Source organism: Melozone crissalis, unplaced genomic scaffold, assembly GCF_028551555.1.
Source record: "Melozone crissalis strain CALT ecotype California unplaced genomic scaffold, PUWL_Pcris_2 ptg000019l_1, whole genome shotgun sequence".
NCBI classification, from domain to species: domain Eukaryota; kingdom Metazoa; phylum Chordata; class Aves; order Passeriformes; family Passerellidae; genus Melozone; species Melozone crissalis.
Genome location: NW_026535797.1, coordinates 1,362,501 through 1,380,000, shown reverse-complemented (window position 1 = coordinate 1,380,000; position 17,500 = coordinate 1,362,501). Strand labels below are relative to the sequence as shown.

At 46.8% G+C, this 17,500-nt stretch overlaps 1 protein-coding gene across 1 annotated transcript in view; it reads left to right on the top strand.

Annotated features, from left to right (window-relative positions):
* MGMT (O-6-methylguanine-DNA methyltransferase) overlaps window positions 1-17,500 on the top strand; it is a 140,529-nt gene that overhangs the window by 98,091 nt on the left and 24,938 nt on the right. The window contains exon 4 of the mRNA XM_054277123.1: window positions 10,248-10,405. Coding sequence (XP_054133098.1) covers window positions 10,248-10,405 — 158 coding nt within the window. The remainder of the gene's footprint in view (window positions 1-10,247; window positions 10,406-17,500) is intronic.

Genomic DNA, 17,500 nt, shown 5'->3' with positions numbered 1-17,500 from the left:
ACATCCTGCTGATGTGTGTGGTAGCAACCTCAAAGCCCTGCAGAAAGGCTTTGGATATCTCCATTAACTATGCTGTTTTAATTGGGATGTATTAGTTTTTCTGAGGTGCTCTAAGGTGTCCCCAGAGTCTCCTGTTCTCCAGGTGAGCAGCCCCAGCTCTCCCAGCCTGGCTCCAGAGCAGAGGGGCTCCAGCCCTGGAGCATCTTTGTGGCCTCTGGACTCACTTCAGGAGAGCAGGAGATGCTCAGGGGTCACAGACTTTACACCCACACTGGGAACTCGCTTTGAAAAACGTCCTGGCAAGTCGAATTCTTAAGAGGTTCCTGATTTATCTGTATCTTAATTCATTTTAATAGGCTGGAGGATCTGCAGGTGCTGTTGATTATAATTCTTGGTGCTCACTGTCATCTGGAATTCATGCACTGACGCATGTCAAGGTGGACATCCAAAGTCAGGGCCCAGTTCCAATAATTCAGCCTTAGGTTTTTGTCCTTCAGTGTCCCCGTGCACCAGATCAGAGACCTGGGTCTTGCACTGTAAGCGTTGTAATGTGTATTTTAACTCCCTTAGGCTTGGTGGATTTTTTTTTTTTAAATCCATGCATAATTGGGATTATATCTGTCTGAGATATGCAGCAAAAAATGTAAATTTGACTTCAGATACCAGTTAGCAGTTGGGTTATCACTGCAAGGCAGGGTGCTGAGTAGGGCTATGGGTGGGTTTGTGGCCATTGCAGAGAGCTGGGGGTGGTGGTGAATCCCCAAAACCAGCATTGCAGAGGGCTGGGGGTGGTGGTCAATCCCTAAAAACAGCATTGTAGAAGGCTGGGGCTTGGGATGAGGATGGTGATGGTGAGGAATCCCCAAAAGCAGGGTTGCAGAGGGCTGAGGGTGGTGATGGTGGTAAATCCCCAAAACCAGCCTTGCAGAGGGCTGGGGATGGTGATCAGTCCCAAAAAGCAGCATTGAAAAGGGCTAGAGATGGTGATCAGTCTCCAAACCAGCCTTGCAGAGGGCTGGGGATGGTGATCAGTCCCAAAAACCAGCATTGAAAAGGGCTAGAGATGGTGATCAGTCCCCAAACCAGCCTTGCAGAGGGCTGGGGATGGTGATCAGTCCCAAAAACCAGCATTGAAAAGGGCTAGAGATGGTGATCAATCCCCAAACCAGCCTTGCAGAGGGCTGGGGATGGTGATCAGTCCCAAAATCCAGCATTGAAAAGGGCTAGAGATGGTGATCAGTCCCCAAAAGCAGCAGGGACAGCGGCGCAGCGCGGGGAATGCGGTGTGCGGTTTAAGGGTCCCCTGCAGCCAGCCCTAACACAGTTAATTGCCTGTGATAAAACCGACCTCCCAGGTCTGATGGGAGACTTCTTTTATATAAGAAAAAATGTTTTGTAACAATTTCTTGTAAGTGCTAAAATTAACTGACTTTCTTTTAACCTAATTAAAGCTGGAGCTGATGATATCACCTATGCTTAATGTTGCCGAACATCTCGGCCAGAGTGTGCTGTGCTTGGAGCTTGGCTCCAGTTCTGCTTCCTGCTTTAAAACATTTAATGTGAAGCATCTGCTCGGTTGTTGCTGGTTCAGGGTGTGCTCGATCTCAATCTAGAACAGGGTGGTCCTTCCCCACACAGAAGATGCACAGAAGATGGTTTTTTTTTTTTATCTTTTCGGCAAATTCTCCCGGTCGTTCTGCTGCGAAACCTGCTGATTTGAAACGGAAATATTTGTGAAGAGGTCACTGTGATATTAGGGATGTTTGTGCTCTCTCAGTAGGGCCCAGCTGTTGGTGTTTGAAGGGTTTCATTGATGGAGGGGAGCGGGTCTCTCTGGGGAAGGTCTCTGAGCTGACCGAGCTCCCGGTGCTGATGAGCACCAGAGCTCACTGTGGTTGTCTTGGCCTGGATCATTCCTGCTAGCACAGATGGGGTACAAACGTGCAGGGTGAAATCTGGAGAGGCCAGGAATTGGCCTGGAAAAGCTGTGGGTGGGAAACGGGAAGAAAGCAGCACTGGGATGGGTGAGCAGTGTGGAGGTGGAGCAGGAAATCTTCAGCAGGGCAGTAAGGTCAGACTGAGAGTCCAGAGATGGTCCCGACCTCTGAGGTCAGCAGGGGTGGTGGTGGCCAGCATGGGGAAAGGGCAGAACTTTAAAGGTGGCCTAAGGACTGTGGACAGGAGTGAGGGGAAAAGGAGAATGGCTTCAAACTGCTGAAGGGAAGATGGAATATTGGGGAGAAATTCTTCCGTGAGGATGGTGAGGCCCTGGCACAGAGAAGATGTGGATGCCCCTGGATCCCTGGCAGTGCCCAAGGCCAGGTTGGACAGGGCCAGGAGCAGCCTGGGACAGTGAAAAGTGTCCCTGTCCATGGCAGAGGTGGAACAAGGTGTTTGATGTCCCTTCCAGCCCCAGGCAGTCTGGGATTGAGGGAAGGAGGGTGGCACGGAGCAGACAGCAAAGGGCACTGGGAGGCACAGGGGGAGATTGAGGCGGGCGTAGATCCAGAACTTGGTGGTTGCTTTAACAAGGATATTTGTTCCCAGTGGGATTGACTGCTGTGAAAACACAAGAAATGCTCAGGGAAAGGGAGCCAAGCCCACACACACAGAACGCTGTTTTCCCTGGATGTGTTTCAGGCGTTCAGGGCAGTCACCGCCGTGGCCTCGCAGTGCCACATCCCAGGGCAGGATCTCGTTTGAAATCTGTGTCTCCCTGTATAGGATTCCAATCAAAACTTTAATGGTCCGGGGCAGTGAGTAGCATTTAATGACCTTCAGTGCTATCACTTGAGTCTTTTGGGCATTGACATTGATTTTCCTTATCTTGGCATGTGGAGACAGGAGTCTCACTCCATCCTTTGAACTGTTTGCTGGTGCGCACCAGGAGCAGGGAATAAGCAGGGAGCAGCTTTGCAGGGATCATGGGCTTGGACAAGCCCAGTTTGGCCCCCAAATTTAATGTCAATAATTGCAAAAGTTGGGGGAAAAAATGACACTATTTAAATATCGTTGTATTCACTCAAGAGGTGCATTTATTTATTACTTAGTGTATCATTAATTTAATATGTTCATGTATTATGTGATTAATTATAATTTGTTATATTAATTAATTGAAATTTACATTGTGTATATGATGCTCAAATCTCTGTGCAGGTGCTTCTTTCCCAGGGTTAAAGAAAGTCTGCAGAATTAGTCACCAGTTAGATCTGTAACAAGTTGCATCCTCCAAAGCAGATAAAAACAGAATAAGGAAAACATTGCACAGGTTGTATGACAGGGACAAAGTCTGACTCAGCTACAATTTCTCATGTTCTTCCCTAAATGCATCAATTTTTTCTTAATAGGTCTTAAAAGGAGCAGTGTCGGGGCTGCTCGACAGGAATTGGGGTTATTGCTGTTTATTGCAGCTCTCATCCCTTTTTTAATCTCTCCCTCCCATCATAGAGCCACTTCATTTATAAGCAGCTAAATTAAACTATGTCAGGATGTGCTTGGCCATGAATTTTAAACCTAAAAAGGCGCTTTGTTCGTTGGTGCAGTTGTGGGGAAGAAATGCAGCAGAGCCACCCGGCTATTTGAACTCTTTATTTGCCACATTTACAATATTAATAACACTGTTTCCAGAAGTTGTCACATCAAGTAAAAGATCTTCATTCCGGGCTGTCTTTTGGGGCCAAATCGAGACTGGATGCATGCATTTAATAAATTGTAGTCTCAAGTAGTCATTTTGGTAAATAATTAGCTGGGGTGGAAGAATAAGTTAGCATATTGTATGCATCTAATGCTGCAAATGTACACCCAGCAAACTTTGCTATTAATCAACAGTCAAGCACTGTAAGTTGGGTCTCATACATAATGAATTGTCCTGAAACCTCCTGGGCTTCATTGATAGAAAAATAAGAGAAAACACCAGTGTAGTAAGCTTTGGAATAAAATTTAACGAGATTGCTCTGCATCCCGTAATCGGTTTGGAGTCATTAGAGACCAGATAATTCAGCTGCAGTTTTGGGGTGGCTTTAGCCTTCATCTATCAAAGAAAGGCTGCTTAAATGACATTTAGGTGTGGATAAAATACATTTTTAGTTAATTTCACAATGAAGGCTCCAGTAAAAACATCAACTCACTCTGTGTTGTTGTGGAACAAGTAATGCTGCCTCACTAAGTCTCATTTTAATGTTAATTTTTGTGTGCTAATCATCACTGATCCTTCCATTTGAAAGGTAACACAGCAGCTATTTCTCTAAAAGAAAATTAGTTTGGTAAGATAAGCACAGATCTATGTCATTTTAAGAAAATAATAGCCTTCAGTTTTCAGATAGTGCAACTTTTTTCTGTTAGGAATTCAGGTGTGTGAGAGTTATATGTCAACTTATCTTCAGTCATTTGCTGATCAAACAAAAAATGCCATTTAAAACACAATAATTTTAAAATTATTCTGGTCCCTCATATGTATTTTTTGCAAAAATTACCATTCAGGTCCTAGAGGACTAACAGTGACTTCTCCTGCAAATGTAAAAATTTATTCAGGTTTAGTAGCTCTGTTATTTACTATTTTACATATCTATATAGGTGTATATATCTATATCTATAGAGATATATATAAAAAACTTATGTAGATATTAAGAATTATCTATACTAATGACATGCATGGAGCTTTGTACCAATGAGGCTCTTCCCACCTTTGGGGAAGAAAATCACAAAAAAATGCACCAAAAAAAAATTAAAAAATTACAACATTTTAAATTATGAAATATTGCCAAAAAATTAAAATTTAAAAATTTAGAATTAATAATGTAATCTGAGTCTGCCCACATGTATCAATGGCACTTTGTTGACTCCAGGCTAGGAGGAGTTGCAATCTTTATTTCGTTGAGAAGCTTTTTTCATTTCTGTTGTAAACAAAAAAAAAAAAAAAAAAAAAAAAAAAAAAAAAAAAAAAATTAAAATTGAAGCAAAGGGGTCTCTTCACTGGCTCAGTTTCTAAACCTCTCCTTAGGAAAACCACTGGAAGGTGAGGTGGTTTTTCTGATAAAACACTCAGATGTGTGTGGCTACAGGGAGTGGAATTGGGATTTTGGATGCTCCATTCAACCAATCAATTGTATTTAAAATACACAAATATTTTATAAATAGACATCAATTTTATAAATACATTATGGGAGCTGCTAGGACATTCTCCTGGTATTTATTTATGCCAAGGAAGCTGCCAGCTCCTGGCTTTCCCATGGAATGTGCCAGCAGAGTCGTGTTACATCCCCTTCCCTTCAGCACAGCCCAAGGTCCACCTTGTTTCCCTTAAGTTTCTGAAGGACCGAGGCAAAAAGCAGCTCAGCAACAAATAATGAGCATCCTGCCCCTTCAGGACATGGCTTCTCCCAGCATTTCCCTGGTTTCCATCATGGCTGAGCCGTCTGGGATGATCCCGGAGCCAATCCGCTGCTTACGTGTTTATTTTGGAAGCGCCTTAGAAACTTCCAGTTCTTGGCAGTGGCTTTGGAAGGAGCCTGTTAAACTGAAACAGGTGCTGCTGCTTTCCTCCCCCTCTGCTGGAAGCAGCTTTTCCTTCCTTTCGTCCTGTGCAAAGGTGAGGAGGCACGGGAGGCTGGGATGGAGCTTTGGGAAGGCTCCTCTCAGTGCCTCGGTGTGGGTGCAGGAGCCTGCTGCCTCCCCAGCTTGGGCAGGCTCTGGGAAGGGCTGGAAGGGAAAGGAATGGGCAGGATTGCAGGGGGAATGGTGTGGAACAGCTGTGGGGTGCGAAAACCCCGATCCTGGGGTGGATTCCCACGTTGGGGTTGGTCTGGGGCTCTCTTGGACGTCACCACCACGGGCTGGAGATGTGCAGGAGCAGCGCTGGGTGCCTGGCCTGAATAAAATCTCTCTGTGAGACACATCCAACTGGGAAAAATATACATTTCTTTGTAGATGTCTTTAGGCAGCTTAAAATGAGCTTTTATTTCTGATTGGGGAATCTGCAGTTGTAATGAAGCATCCCACTGTAAAGCCGTGTTGATCACGTGAAGCTGAATATCCACTTACCCCAATATCCCCAAAAAGTTAAGGCAGACATGTGACAGACGTGTGACACTGCTGACATATTAGAGGGCACCACATTGCTGCAAACCAAAAACTTCTGGATCAAAAAATAAAATAAAAATAAAAATAAAATAACATAAAAATAACATAAAATAACATAAATGAAATGAAATGAAATATAAAATGCACACTAAACCCCAACAGCAACAATTGGTTGTTGACCAGGTAAAAATACAAAACTCTCCACTTTGAATTTTTTGGGATGCCAGGCAGCACCCAGCATAACTCAGGAATGAAAACAAGTGCAGTGACAGACTCTGATGAAAGTGGAAGCAATTTAAACAATATTAATGCGGTTTAAATAAAAGTTTCTCATGATTCCAGCCCCACTGCAAAAAAAAAAAAAAAAGACATTGGTACTTTTTAAGGAAAAATAAAAAATATTCTCCAGGGTGAAAACAAAGCAGTTGAATTTCTTACATATTTTGTTTAAGGTTTGGGGTTTTTTATTTTTCAATGAATGCACATAATTTTCCTATATAAAAGCAAAATTGCATCATGTTGATCACAAGTTTAAGGCCACTTTGGCCACCCCCCTGTGTGCTGCTGGTGCCTCTGTGATCCTTTTCCTTTCCTTTTTATTTTTTCATTCCCAAAGTTCAGGCCCAGGTAGCTGATATGACTCTCAGGTGTGTGTTTTTCTCTAAATTTCAACTTGTTCCTGTCCGTCCTGACTCAGAGGCGCTCAGAGATCCGTGCCTGGAGTCGGGAGTTGAGAAACCTTCCAAGGAATCCCACACTGGGCAGAGGGATTTCCTTCCAGGGGGGAATTTCCCATGATGTAACTCCTCTGCTCCTCTCACCCGTGTTTTCAGACCACTTGGACCCTGCTCTTTGAAAGGTACTTAAGGCTTTGAAGCCTGAGAAAATCCTTTAAAAGGCAGCTGGTGCTTTCAGGGGGATATTTAATGCCGAGGCAGTTTGTGGAAGTTGTGCTATGCAAGTTTGGAGAGGGAAGGGCAGGGAGGGGAGGAGGACCAGCAGAAGACACCCATGCATGAGTTATGTGCCTTCTTTTTCTTTATTAAAGCTGTCAGATTCCCAGGAATAGCTGTTGCCAAGCAAAATTAATGTGAAGGTTTTTCTTTCTTTTTTTTTTTTCCCAACTCCCTGCCAGTTTGAAGCTCTGGCTGTGTGTGTTGGCACGTGGAGTGTGTGTCCCGCAGGAAAAGAGCTCAGGGCATTCCTGGAGAGCAAATTCATTCCTGCCTTGCAGAGCCTTCCCTTTCCTGGCCGAGGTGGGGGTGGCAGGTGTTGGGAAAGCCTCTGGTGTTGGATTGCTGGGAGAATGGCCCCACCAAAAACATCTGGAGGTGTTCAGCGGTGGCAGGGCACTGCCATTAAAAGCAGCAATTAAAAAGAAAATTAAAAATAAATTCTCTCCAAACACTCCTGCCAGGGAGCACCTGGAGAAGTGAGGAACGTGTGTGTGATGGTTTGGCTTGGAGTGGGAACTTAAATGGGACCCCAAATCCCCCCCAGTGCCACCCAGCCATGGCAGGGACACCTCCCACTGTCCCAGGTGCTCCCAGCCCCAGTGTCCAGCCTGGCCTTGGGCACTGCCAGGGATCCAGGGGCAGCCACAGCTGCTCTGGGCACCTGTGCCAGGACTGCCCACCCTGCCAGGGAACAATTCCCAATTCCCAATATCCCATCCAGCCCTGCAGGGAACAATTCCTAGTTCCCAATATCCCATCCCACCCTGCCAGGGAACAATTCCCAATTCCCAATATCCCATCCATCCCTGCCAGGGAGCAATTCCTGATTCCCAGTGTCCCATCCAGCCCTGCCAGGGAACAATTCCCAATTCCCAATCTCCCATCCAGCCCTGCCAGGGAACAATTCCCAATTCCCAATATCCCATCCATCCCTGCCAGGGAACAATTCCTGATTCCCAGTGTCCCATCCAGCCCTGCCCTCTGGCACTGGGAGCCATTCCCTGTGTCCTGTCCCTCCATTCCTGTCCCCAGCCCCTCTGCAGCTCTCCTGGAGCCCCTTCAGGCCCTGGAGATGCTCCCAGAGTCTCCCTGGCTGCTCCCCACTTGTTTTGGGGGTGACTGATGCGGGTTGGGAGCCCTTGGGCTGGTCCTCACACAGAGCCCAGAGCTGCTGCTCCCAGAGCCGTGAGGAGTTGGGAGTTTTTCTGTTTTATTGGTGACATTAGAGCCCAAATGGTTTCCAGACTCCCAAGAATGGGAGACAGGATGATGTGGAAAACATAAGGAGACCGTAGCTTTGAGCACTCTTCTGGATAAATGGAGCAGAAACCTTCTGGGCCAGGTTTCAGAGGAGTTGTTGTTGTTATATTCTCTCATTGTTATTTTGTTGTAGCTCTAACAATTCATAGTAAAATTCAGAGTCACATTCTGCTGTGTTGTACCTGTGTGAAATTATGGATTATCCGTGGTGTTGGGAGCTTGGTTTGAAGTCCATGCCACGGGGATTTGTGCACAAAAGTTTGTGCATGGATTCTCATGCTTTTTCTTTAAGCAGAGATATTATTAATCAGAAAAACAGCATAAAGCAGACACCAGGTTTAAAAAGCAACTTTCCTACTTCACATACATAAAGGAAAGTCAAAAGCATCAATTTGATAAATAAATAGAAAGAGAAATAAAATTGCACTTAACTCCTACCAAACTGGGGTTTTTTTGGCAATTTTGGGAATTGTTTTGGGAAATTTTGGGGGGTTTTTGGGGAATTGTTCTGGATTTTCTGGGGAATTTCAGGGATTATTTTTTGTCATTTTGGGAATTTCAGGGATTATTTGGGGAACTATTTTGGGAATTCTGGGAAATTTTTTTTAATTTTTGGAATTATTTCGGGCATTTGGGGGATTTTTTTTTTTGAGAATTTCAGGGATTATTTTTTGTAATTTTTGGAATGTCAGGGATTATTTGGGGAACTATTTTGGGAATTCTGGGAAATTTTTTTTTAATTTTTTGAATTATTTTGGGCATTTGGGGGATTTTTTTTTTTTTTGAGAATTTCAGGGATTATTTTGGGGATCTTGGGGGTTATTTTGGGAATTATTTCAGGAATTTTGGGACTTTCAGGGAAAACCAGAAGACTCTGCTGTTGAGGTCTAGCACAGCCTCTGCCTCTGGGTTTATTTCCAGCTGGGAGACAAAGCTGCAAGAATCCGGAAATTTCTGGGTGGTGGTGGTGAGGGTTCTGGATTTGGGAAGGTTGCTGGCAGGGGTTGCTGTTCCATCACCCTGGGTGTTGTTGTCTCCATCATTTCCCATGGATGCGCTGTGTGTTTCCTGCTGTCCTCACATGGGTCTCTGCAGTTCTGAAAGACCCCCCATCAGACCCCAGCCTTGGGAAGCACCAGGAGAGCACCTCCACCCCCTTCCCAGCACTGCTGTGCAGCCCTGGAAACGTCCAGCTTGGAGAACACAGCCGGACACAAGTCCAGGGCTCCCTTTTTCACCGCTCTCATCCACACCTTGCTCTTCCAGAGGGAAAGAAAAAAGAAAAAAAGGAGCAAGGGAAGAAGCCCATTTTTATTTACAGGTGCTTTCTGTTGGCTCACTTTGCTCCTCAGCCCCTGCCAGCACGAGCTGCCACTGAAAATCAAATGAATTCTCAATTGCTTCCTTCCAATTCAATCAGGGGAGGGAAGCAGAGACCTGCCGCGGCGCTGGAGGAAGGGAGGGCTGCTTCCTTCCCTGCTTCCCCAGGGATGGCCTGGGGACAAGGGACTGCACCCTCGGGGGACACGGAGGAAGAGCCTCCCCTCCATCCCTCCTGGAAGCACGAGGATGTGTCACCCACCTGGCTTGGGGGGTGTTCCTGCTCCCTGGCATGGCTGTGCCCTCGTACCTGGGCTTTCTTACAGGTGTTCATTACACTGTTCTGCATTTGTAGGGGTGATGAGGGAGAGGTTTTGTTACTGCTCTGAGGAATCCCTCCACTTTTCTCAGAGAAGAGAAGCAAAAAAGGTCTGGCTCCAGATGAAAGGTTTAGAGGTTTTTATTTTGCTGATAGAGTGTGAATACTTGGTTTTATCGCAGCATCACAGAGTTGTTTTGCGTGGAAGGGACCTCCAAGCCTGTGTTGTTCCACTCATGGTTGTTCAGAGCCCCGTCCAGCCTGGTTTTGTCACTGTCCCCAGTGTAACCCTGCCTTTCTCTGTGTCCCAGCAGGGCAGAGCCCTCGGTGGCGTGCGAGGTGTGCGAGGGCGCCGAGGAGCTGCCGGAGCCCCTGCAGCAGTGCACGGCCTGGCTGAGAGCCTACTTCTGTGAGCCTGCCAGCACAGGGAGCCTGCCCCTGCCAGCCCTGCACCACCCCCTGCTCCTGAGAGGTCAGTGCCACCCCGGGACCGCGCTCACGGGGGTCTGGGGTGAGGGAAGGGATGAGGATCTGGCTCCGTGTTTCACAAGGCTGATTTGTTATTTTATGATATATATTACATTGGAACTATACTAAAAGAGTAGAAGAAAGGATTTCATCAGAAGGCTGGCTAAGAATAGAATAGAAAGGAATGATAACAAAGGTTTGTGGCTCAGCTCTCTGTCCGAGCCAGCTGGGCTGTGATTGGCCATTAATTAGAAACAACCCCATGAGACCAATCCCAGCTGCACCTGTTGCATTCCACAGCAGCAGATAACCATTGTTTGCATTTTGTTCCTGAGGCCTCCCAGCTTCTCAGGAGGACAAATCCCAAGGAAAGGATTTTCCATAAAAGATGTCTGTGACACCACCTCCCCTGCCCTCTGCCAGCAGCCACTGGCCCCATCTCCCTCATCCTTGCCCTATAAAGTGACAGGGTTCAGCTGAAGGTTTGGGATGTGAGCACACCTGGAGGGCTGTGAGCTGCCCTGTGAGCTGTGGCTACCTAAAGCAGCTCTTGGCCACCAAGAGGTGGGGCTGAGGCTTTGACATCACTCTCTACAGCTCCCTGGCAGGAGGGGTGTCACAGCTTTTGAGGTTTTTTTATGGAAGGCTTTGGTCCATCCCTAAGGCACAACCTTCCTCTCATACCTCTCAGGCCTGAACCCCAAACCAGCAGCTAAAGATCAGCAGTGCTTACACCAAGGAATCTCATTCACAAAGCCAAAAAGAATTCAGGAGCCCATTCAGGAAAACTAATGGAAAGGAAAAAAAAAAGTGGTGTTCTATTTAGATATTTTTTAATGTTTTGTTTGTAAATTTTAATGTTTTGTAAGGCACTGAAGAACTTTTAAAAGAGGAAAAATAAGGATATTTGTTAACAGGGAGCTTCCTGAGGGAAACAATCAGCACCCTTGAATTTTTGAGCAAAGGAAGGAAAGTTCTTCAGCATCATCCAAGCCAGGAGCTGTGCAGGGCTGGGATGTGGCTGTGGGCATCACCTGAGGGTCCCTGCAGCTCCCTGGCCTTGTGAGGGTGGCATTGGGGTGCCAGTGCCCACTGTGCTGGGGGGTTTGGGTGTGCCCAGCTGGCTCTCATTTCAGCATGTGCACATCCAATTTTTTTTTAATTTATCTCCCTCGTTTGCTCCTGGCCTGGCCCAGGTCTGTGTGTGTGTTTTACTGGGGGAAGGCTCCTACATCATGGAAACATTATTGAAGAGTTAATTGGTTCAAATCACAACGATGTGAGAGCATTTCTGTTCTTCTGTCACTTTCTCCTACTAATACTTTCATAAAACTGAAAAAAATTGCATTGGAAGGAATGTGGAAATAGATGTGCAAAATTGGAAGGAACTGGTTTTAAAAGTTATTTAGGAGAAAGGTGATGTAAAAACCAAATTCTGATGGATTGCACTTCAGTTTATCTGCACATCGGAGTTGCAGTTCTGCTAAATTAGGAATTTGGTATTTATTTGCTTTTACACATTTACATTTGAAAGTGCCTGCTGGTTTCTCCAGGCACTGAAAAACGCAGAACAAACATCAGAGAGAGCTGAGGATCCAAAGCCACACAGGCTTTTTCTCATCACTCTGATTTTTTACATTTCTGTTCAGCACCAGGGGCCCCGAGCAGGCTGGGGCAGTGCCAGGTGTCCCTGCCCATGGCCCGGGTGACACTGCATGAGCTTTCAGGTCCCCCCAGCCCCAACCAGGCTGGAATTCTGTGATTCCATGCTCATCAAAACCTTTGGTCCTTTTCCCCCCTTCCCTGTAAATGTGATCGTGTTCAGTGTTGCTCTTTGGGAGAGGATTCAAATTCCATCCTTAAGTCCTTTTGTAATCACTTGACTGTTGCATAAATTCTTCCTAATCATTGCTTACATCAAATTTTATTTTATCTTTATCTGGGGACCAGAAGGTTTTGGTTATGCCAAAAAAACCCATTAAAAAGGTTTCTCATCTAACAAAAAAAAAAGTGTAAAGTGCTTTTGGGATGAAACACTTCTCAGTTCATGGTCAGTTTTCTGCAGCTGTTTTTGTGCCAGCTTTGAGGACATCATTCCTTGTGGACAGAAAAATCCTGACAATCAGCTCTGACATACCAAAAGCAGAGAGATTTGCACATTCAGAAAGTAGAGATGATCTGCTTTATATTCATTAAGAAATTCTGCAATAATTCATTACCTACTGTTTCAGTGGCTTCACCTATATCTTAAATTTGTCCAAAGTGTCTTTAATTTTCTAAATTACTGTTAAACAGAAGCAATGTGTTTAAAGTACAAAATCAAGCATTCCTCTCTTACCTTGGCGTTGGCAAAGGTGGAATCTGAATCCTGAGGCAGGCAGGAGAGTCACAGAACCACAGAACCATTGGGGTTGGAAAAGACCTCAAAGGTCACCCAGCCCAACCCTTCCAGCCCCAGCGCCATGCTCACCACCAATCCGTGTCCCCAAGTGCCACATCCACGTGGTTTTTGAGCGTTTCCAGGGGTGGTGACTCCACCACTGCCCTGCACAGACTGTGCCAGGGCTGGGCAGCTTTTCCGTGAAGGAATTTTCCCTAACCTCCAATCCAAACCTGCCTGGTGCAGTTTGAGGCCATTTCCCCAAATCCTGTCCCTTGTTCCCTGGGAGCAGAGCCTGACCCCCACCTGTCTCCCTGTCAGGGCTTTGTGGAGAGGGAAAGGTTGGGTTTCCCAACACCTCCAGGAGTTCTCCCCTTACTGGCTCTCTCCAGCTTATATGCAGCCAATATGTTAATTTTTAACATAATTCAAAATGTGGAGCATAATTTCAACAATTTCAACAATTTCAACAACCCATGTCATGGCCAGCATTCAATGTGGAATTTCACTGAGCCAGGTTTTCCCACTTTTCTGAGTGGGGCATCTCAGAAAAACCCCTGCACATTGCTAATGGGAAATGATTAATGGCTCTTAATGGAGCCTGGTCATTAGCTCCCTCTCTGTATAAAGAAGAAAATTGGATGTTGTTGTTTTGAGGGCTGGGACGCGGGGAAGGTGACGCTGATTTGGCCACTCCTGAATTTCCTGCCCTCCCTTTGTGGTGCTGTGGGGTGGGGTGGCTGCAGTGGCACAGGGATGGCACAGGGATGGCACAGGGTGGCTGTGCTGTGTGTTTGCAGTGGCACAGGGTGGCACAGGGTGGCACAGGGATGGCTGTGCTGTGTTTGCAGTGGCACAGGGTGGCACAGGGTGGCACAGGGATGGCTGTGCTGTGTTTGCAGTGGCACAGGGTGGCACAGGGATGGCTGTGCTGTGTGTTTGCAGTGGCACAGGGTGGCACAGGGTGGCTGTGCTGTGTGTTTGCAGTGGCACAGGGTGGCACAGGGTGGCACAGGGTGGCTGTGCTGTGTGTTTGCAGTGGCACAGGATGGCACAGGAGTGGCACAGGGATGGCTGTGCTGTGTTTGCAGTGGCACAGGGTGGCACAGGGATGGCTGTGCTGTGTTTGCAGTGGCACAGGGTGGCACAGGGATGGCTGTGCTGTGTGTTTGCAGTGGCACAGGGTGGCACAGGGTGGCACAGGGATGGCTGTGCTGTGTTTGCAGTGGCACAGGGTGGCACAGGGTGGCACAGGAATGGCTGTGCTGTGTGTTTGCAGTGGCACAGGGTGGCACAGGGTGGCTGTGCTGTGTGTTTGCAGTGGCACAGGGTGGCACAGGGTGGCACAGGGTGGCTGTGCTGTGTGTTTGCAGTGGCACAGGGTGGCACAGGAATGGCTGTGCTGTGTTTGCAGTGGCACAGGGGTGGCACAGGGTGGCACAGGGATGGCTGTGCTGTGTGTTTGCAGTGGCACAGGGTGGCACAGGGTGGCTGTGCTGTGTGTTTGCAGTGGCACAGGGTGGCACAGGGATGGCTGTGCTGTGTGTTTGCAGTGGCACAGGGTGGCACAGGGTGGCACAGGGATGGCTGTGCTGTGTGTTTGCAGTGGCACAGGATGGCACAGGAGTGGCACAGGGATGGCTGTGCTGTGTGTTTGCAGTGGCACAGGGTGGCACAGGGTGGCACAGGGATGGCTGTGCTGTGTGTTTGCAGTGGCACAGGGTGGCACAGGGTGGCACAGGGATGGCTGTGCTGTGTGTTTGCAGTGGCACAGGATGGCACAGGAGTGGCACAGGGTGGCTGTGCTGTGTGTTTGCAGTGGCACAGGGTGGCACAGGGTGGCTGTGCTGTGTGTTTGCAGTGGCACGGGGTGGCACAGGAGTGGCACAGGGATGGCTGTGCTGTGTGTTTGCAGTGGCACAGGGTGGCACAGGGATGGCTGTGCTGTGTGTTTGCAGTGGCACAGGATGGCACAGGAGTGGCACAGGGATGGCTGTGCTGTGTGTTTGCAGTGGCACGGGGTGGCACAGGAGTGGCACAGGGATGGCTGTGCTGTGTTTGCAGTGGCACAGGGTGGCACAGGGATGGCTGTGCTGTGTGTTTGCAGTGGCACAGGATGGCACAGGAGTGGCACAGGGATGGCTGTGCTGTGTGTTTGCAGTGGCACAGGGTGGCACAGGGATGGCTGTGCTGTGTTTGCAGTGGCACAGGGTGGCACAGGAATGGCTGTGCTGTGTGTTTGCAGACCAGATGGCTCATTAGAGCGCAGGACAGAGGAAATTGGAGACACAGCAGAGTTTTCCTTCGCCCTGTGATGAGCAGCAGCCCTGGGGTTCTGCTCCTTGCTGTCCTCACTGGATGAGCCCTTTGCATTCCTGAGGGTGCAGTTCCTCCTTGTCCTGAGGGTGCAGACCTTGAGCAGAGCTGAGCTTTCCCCTCAGTCCAGCTCAGTCCTGCTGTTCCCACCTGAGCTGTAAATTCCTGTGTCAGAGATCTGGAAGTGGCATTAGGGGCATTGATGGTTTTGAACTGAAGGAGGGTCATTTACGTTGGATTTTGAGCAGGAACTGTTCCCTGGCAGGGTGGGCAGCCCTGGCACAGGGTGGCTATCCCTGGATCCCTGGCAGTGCCCAAGGCCAGGTTGGAGCAGCCTGGGGCAATGGGAGGTGTCAGGAACCTGATGGACTTCCAGGTCCCTTCCAGCCTGAGCCATTCCGTGGTTCTGGCGCAGTCCAAGGCAAAGGCAGAGCCCAGCTGTGCAGGAGGGCCCGGGAGGAGCAGCTGAGGATGGAGAGCAGGGAGGAGAGCTGGAATCCCCCGAGCATGGTGTAGGTTATTCATCCAAGGGGGGATATTGATGAGGCGCCTCGTGCATAATGGGAGCCTTCAAAGGAGCCGGGAGCAGCTCCGTTCTCTGGGCAGGCTGTAATCAATAATTACCCTGTGATTTCCTGCTCCTGCAGACACTGGCACTGCCCAGGGCTGCTGGGAGCGCGGGGAAATGCCAGCCCTGGCATGGGAATCCTCCTCACTTGGTGTCACCCCTATGGAGTCAGAGTCACCCCCGGGCTGTGGGATGTACCCCAGGGAAGCTCCCATGGAGAAAACCCTGCCAAAACACATCCTCAGCACTCTGCCCCCTTCCAGGAGCTGCTCTAGCGCCTCTCTTTTACTCATTTTACACTTTAGAAACTATAAAAAACTCCCAGCTTGCAGCAAATTAAGAAAAAAAAAGTAATTTTTTCTGTATTTTCTGTTTGTGGCTCAGCAGAAGCCATGGTATTTTTTCATTCTTATAGTGGACAGAATATTTAAATCACAAGTTTGTGGGGCTGTTAATTTGTGTGCTTCTGATATGACAAATTAAACATCCCTTGATGCTTACTTTTGAAATAGATTTCAGCGGCTGTGCTGCTCACCCTAATTATGGTATCCTGAGAGTAAATTTTTCCCATGTACAACTTATCCATGGATTTTTTCAATATATAAAAATTATTTCAATAAGAAAAGCATTTATATTAAAAAAATGAATTACAGATCTCTTTTCCTTTAAATGACAGTAAAAATATTGCAAGAATCAGTGACTTGGTTGAGATATTGTCAAGTAAAGCTGGAAGGTTTGAATCTTCAGGTGCCAGTTTGTGGATAAACTGCAATTTTTGTAAATACATATTTTCATGTTTCAGGCATGCACATATTCAGGTTCAGTGTATTTAGGCAGTTCTGTGGTGAGCTTTGTGTTCAGGTGTCTTTAAGTTGAGATTTATGATCAGATTTTGCTTCAAGGATCAGTCCCTGGGATTTCCTTCCTTTATTTTAGAGATATTGATGTAGATATAGGAGATATAGATAGATATAGATTAGATATAAATTATATAGCTATAGCTAGATATAGATGGGATATAGATATAGATTGAATATAGATATAGATAGATATAGATATAGAGCTGTAGATAGATATAGATTAGATATAGATTATTTAGCTATAGATAGATATAGATTTGATATAGATATAGATTGAATATAGATATAGATATAGATATAGATATAGATATAGATTATATAGATACAAATGTCGATTTATATACAGATACAGATATAGATACAGATATAGACATAGATATAGATTATATAGACATAGATATAGATTAGATACAGATATAGATATAGATATAGATATAGATATAGATATAGTGACAGATATAGACATAGATATAAATTATATAGATATAAATATAGATGTAGATACAGATACAGATATAGATTAGATATAGGCACATAACATGTAGATATATATTTATGGTTAAAGCATAACCATCCTTAATAGGAAAAGCAGCAAATGCAGCCAACAGGGAAACCAGGAATTCCAGTATCAGCTCTCCATGGTTCCCTTATTTCCAGTAAAAATGGAAAATTCAATTCATTTCTCTAGGAAGGTGGGAACCCAGCAGGTTATATCAACTATAGTCATGGATAGGTGGGAGATTGGGCAGGAATTGTTCCCTGGGAGGGTGGGGAGGGGCTGGGATGGAATTCCCAGATTTGCTGTGGCTGCCCTGGATCCCGGGCAGTGCCCAAGGCTGGGTTGGACACTGGGGCTGGGACACCCTGGGACAGTGGAAGTGTCCCTGTGTGACACTGAATGAGCTTTGAGGTCCCTTCCAACCCACCTCATGGGATTCTGTATTTATATTTTGCAGTCTTGAGCTGCTCTGTTCA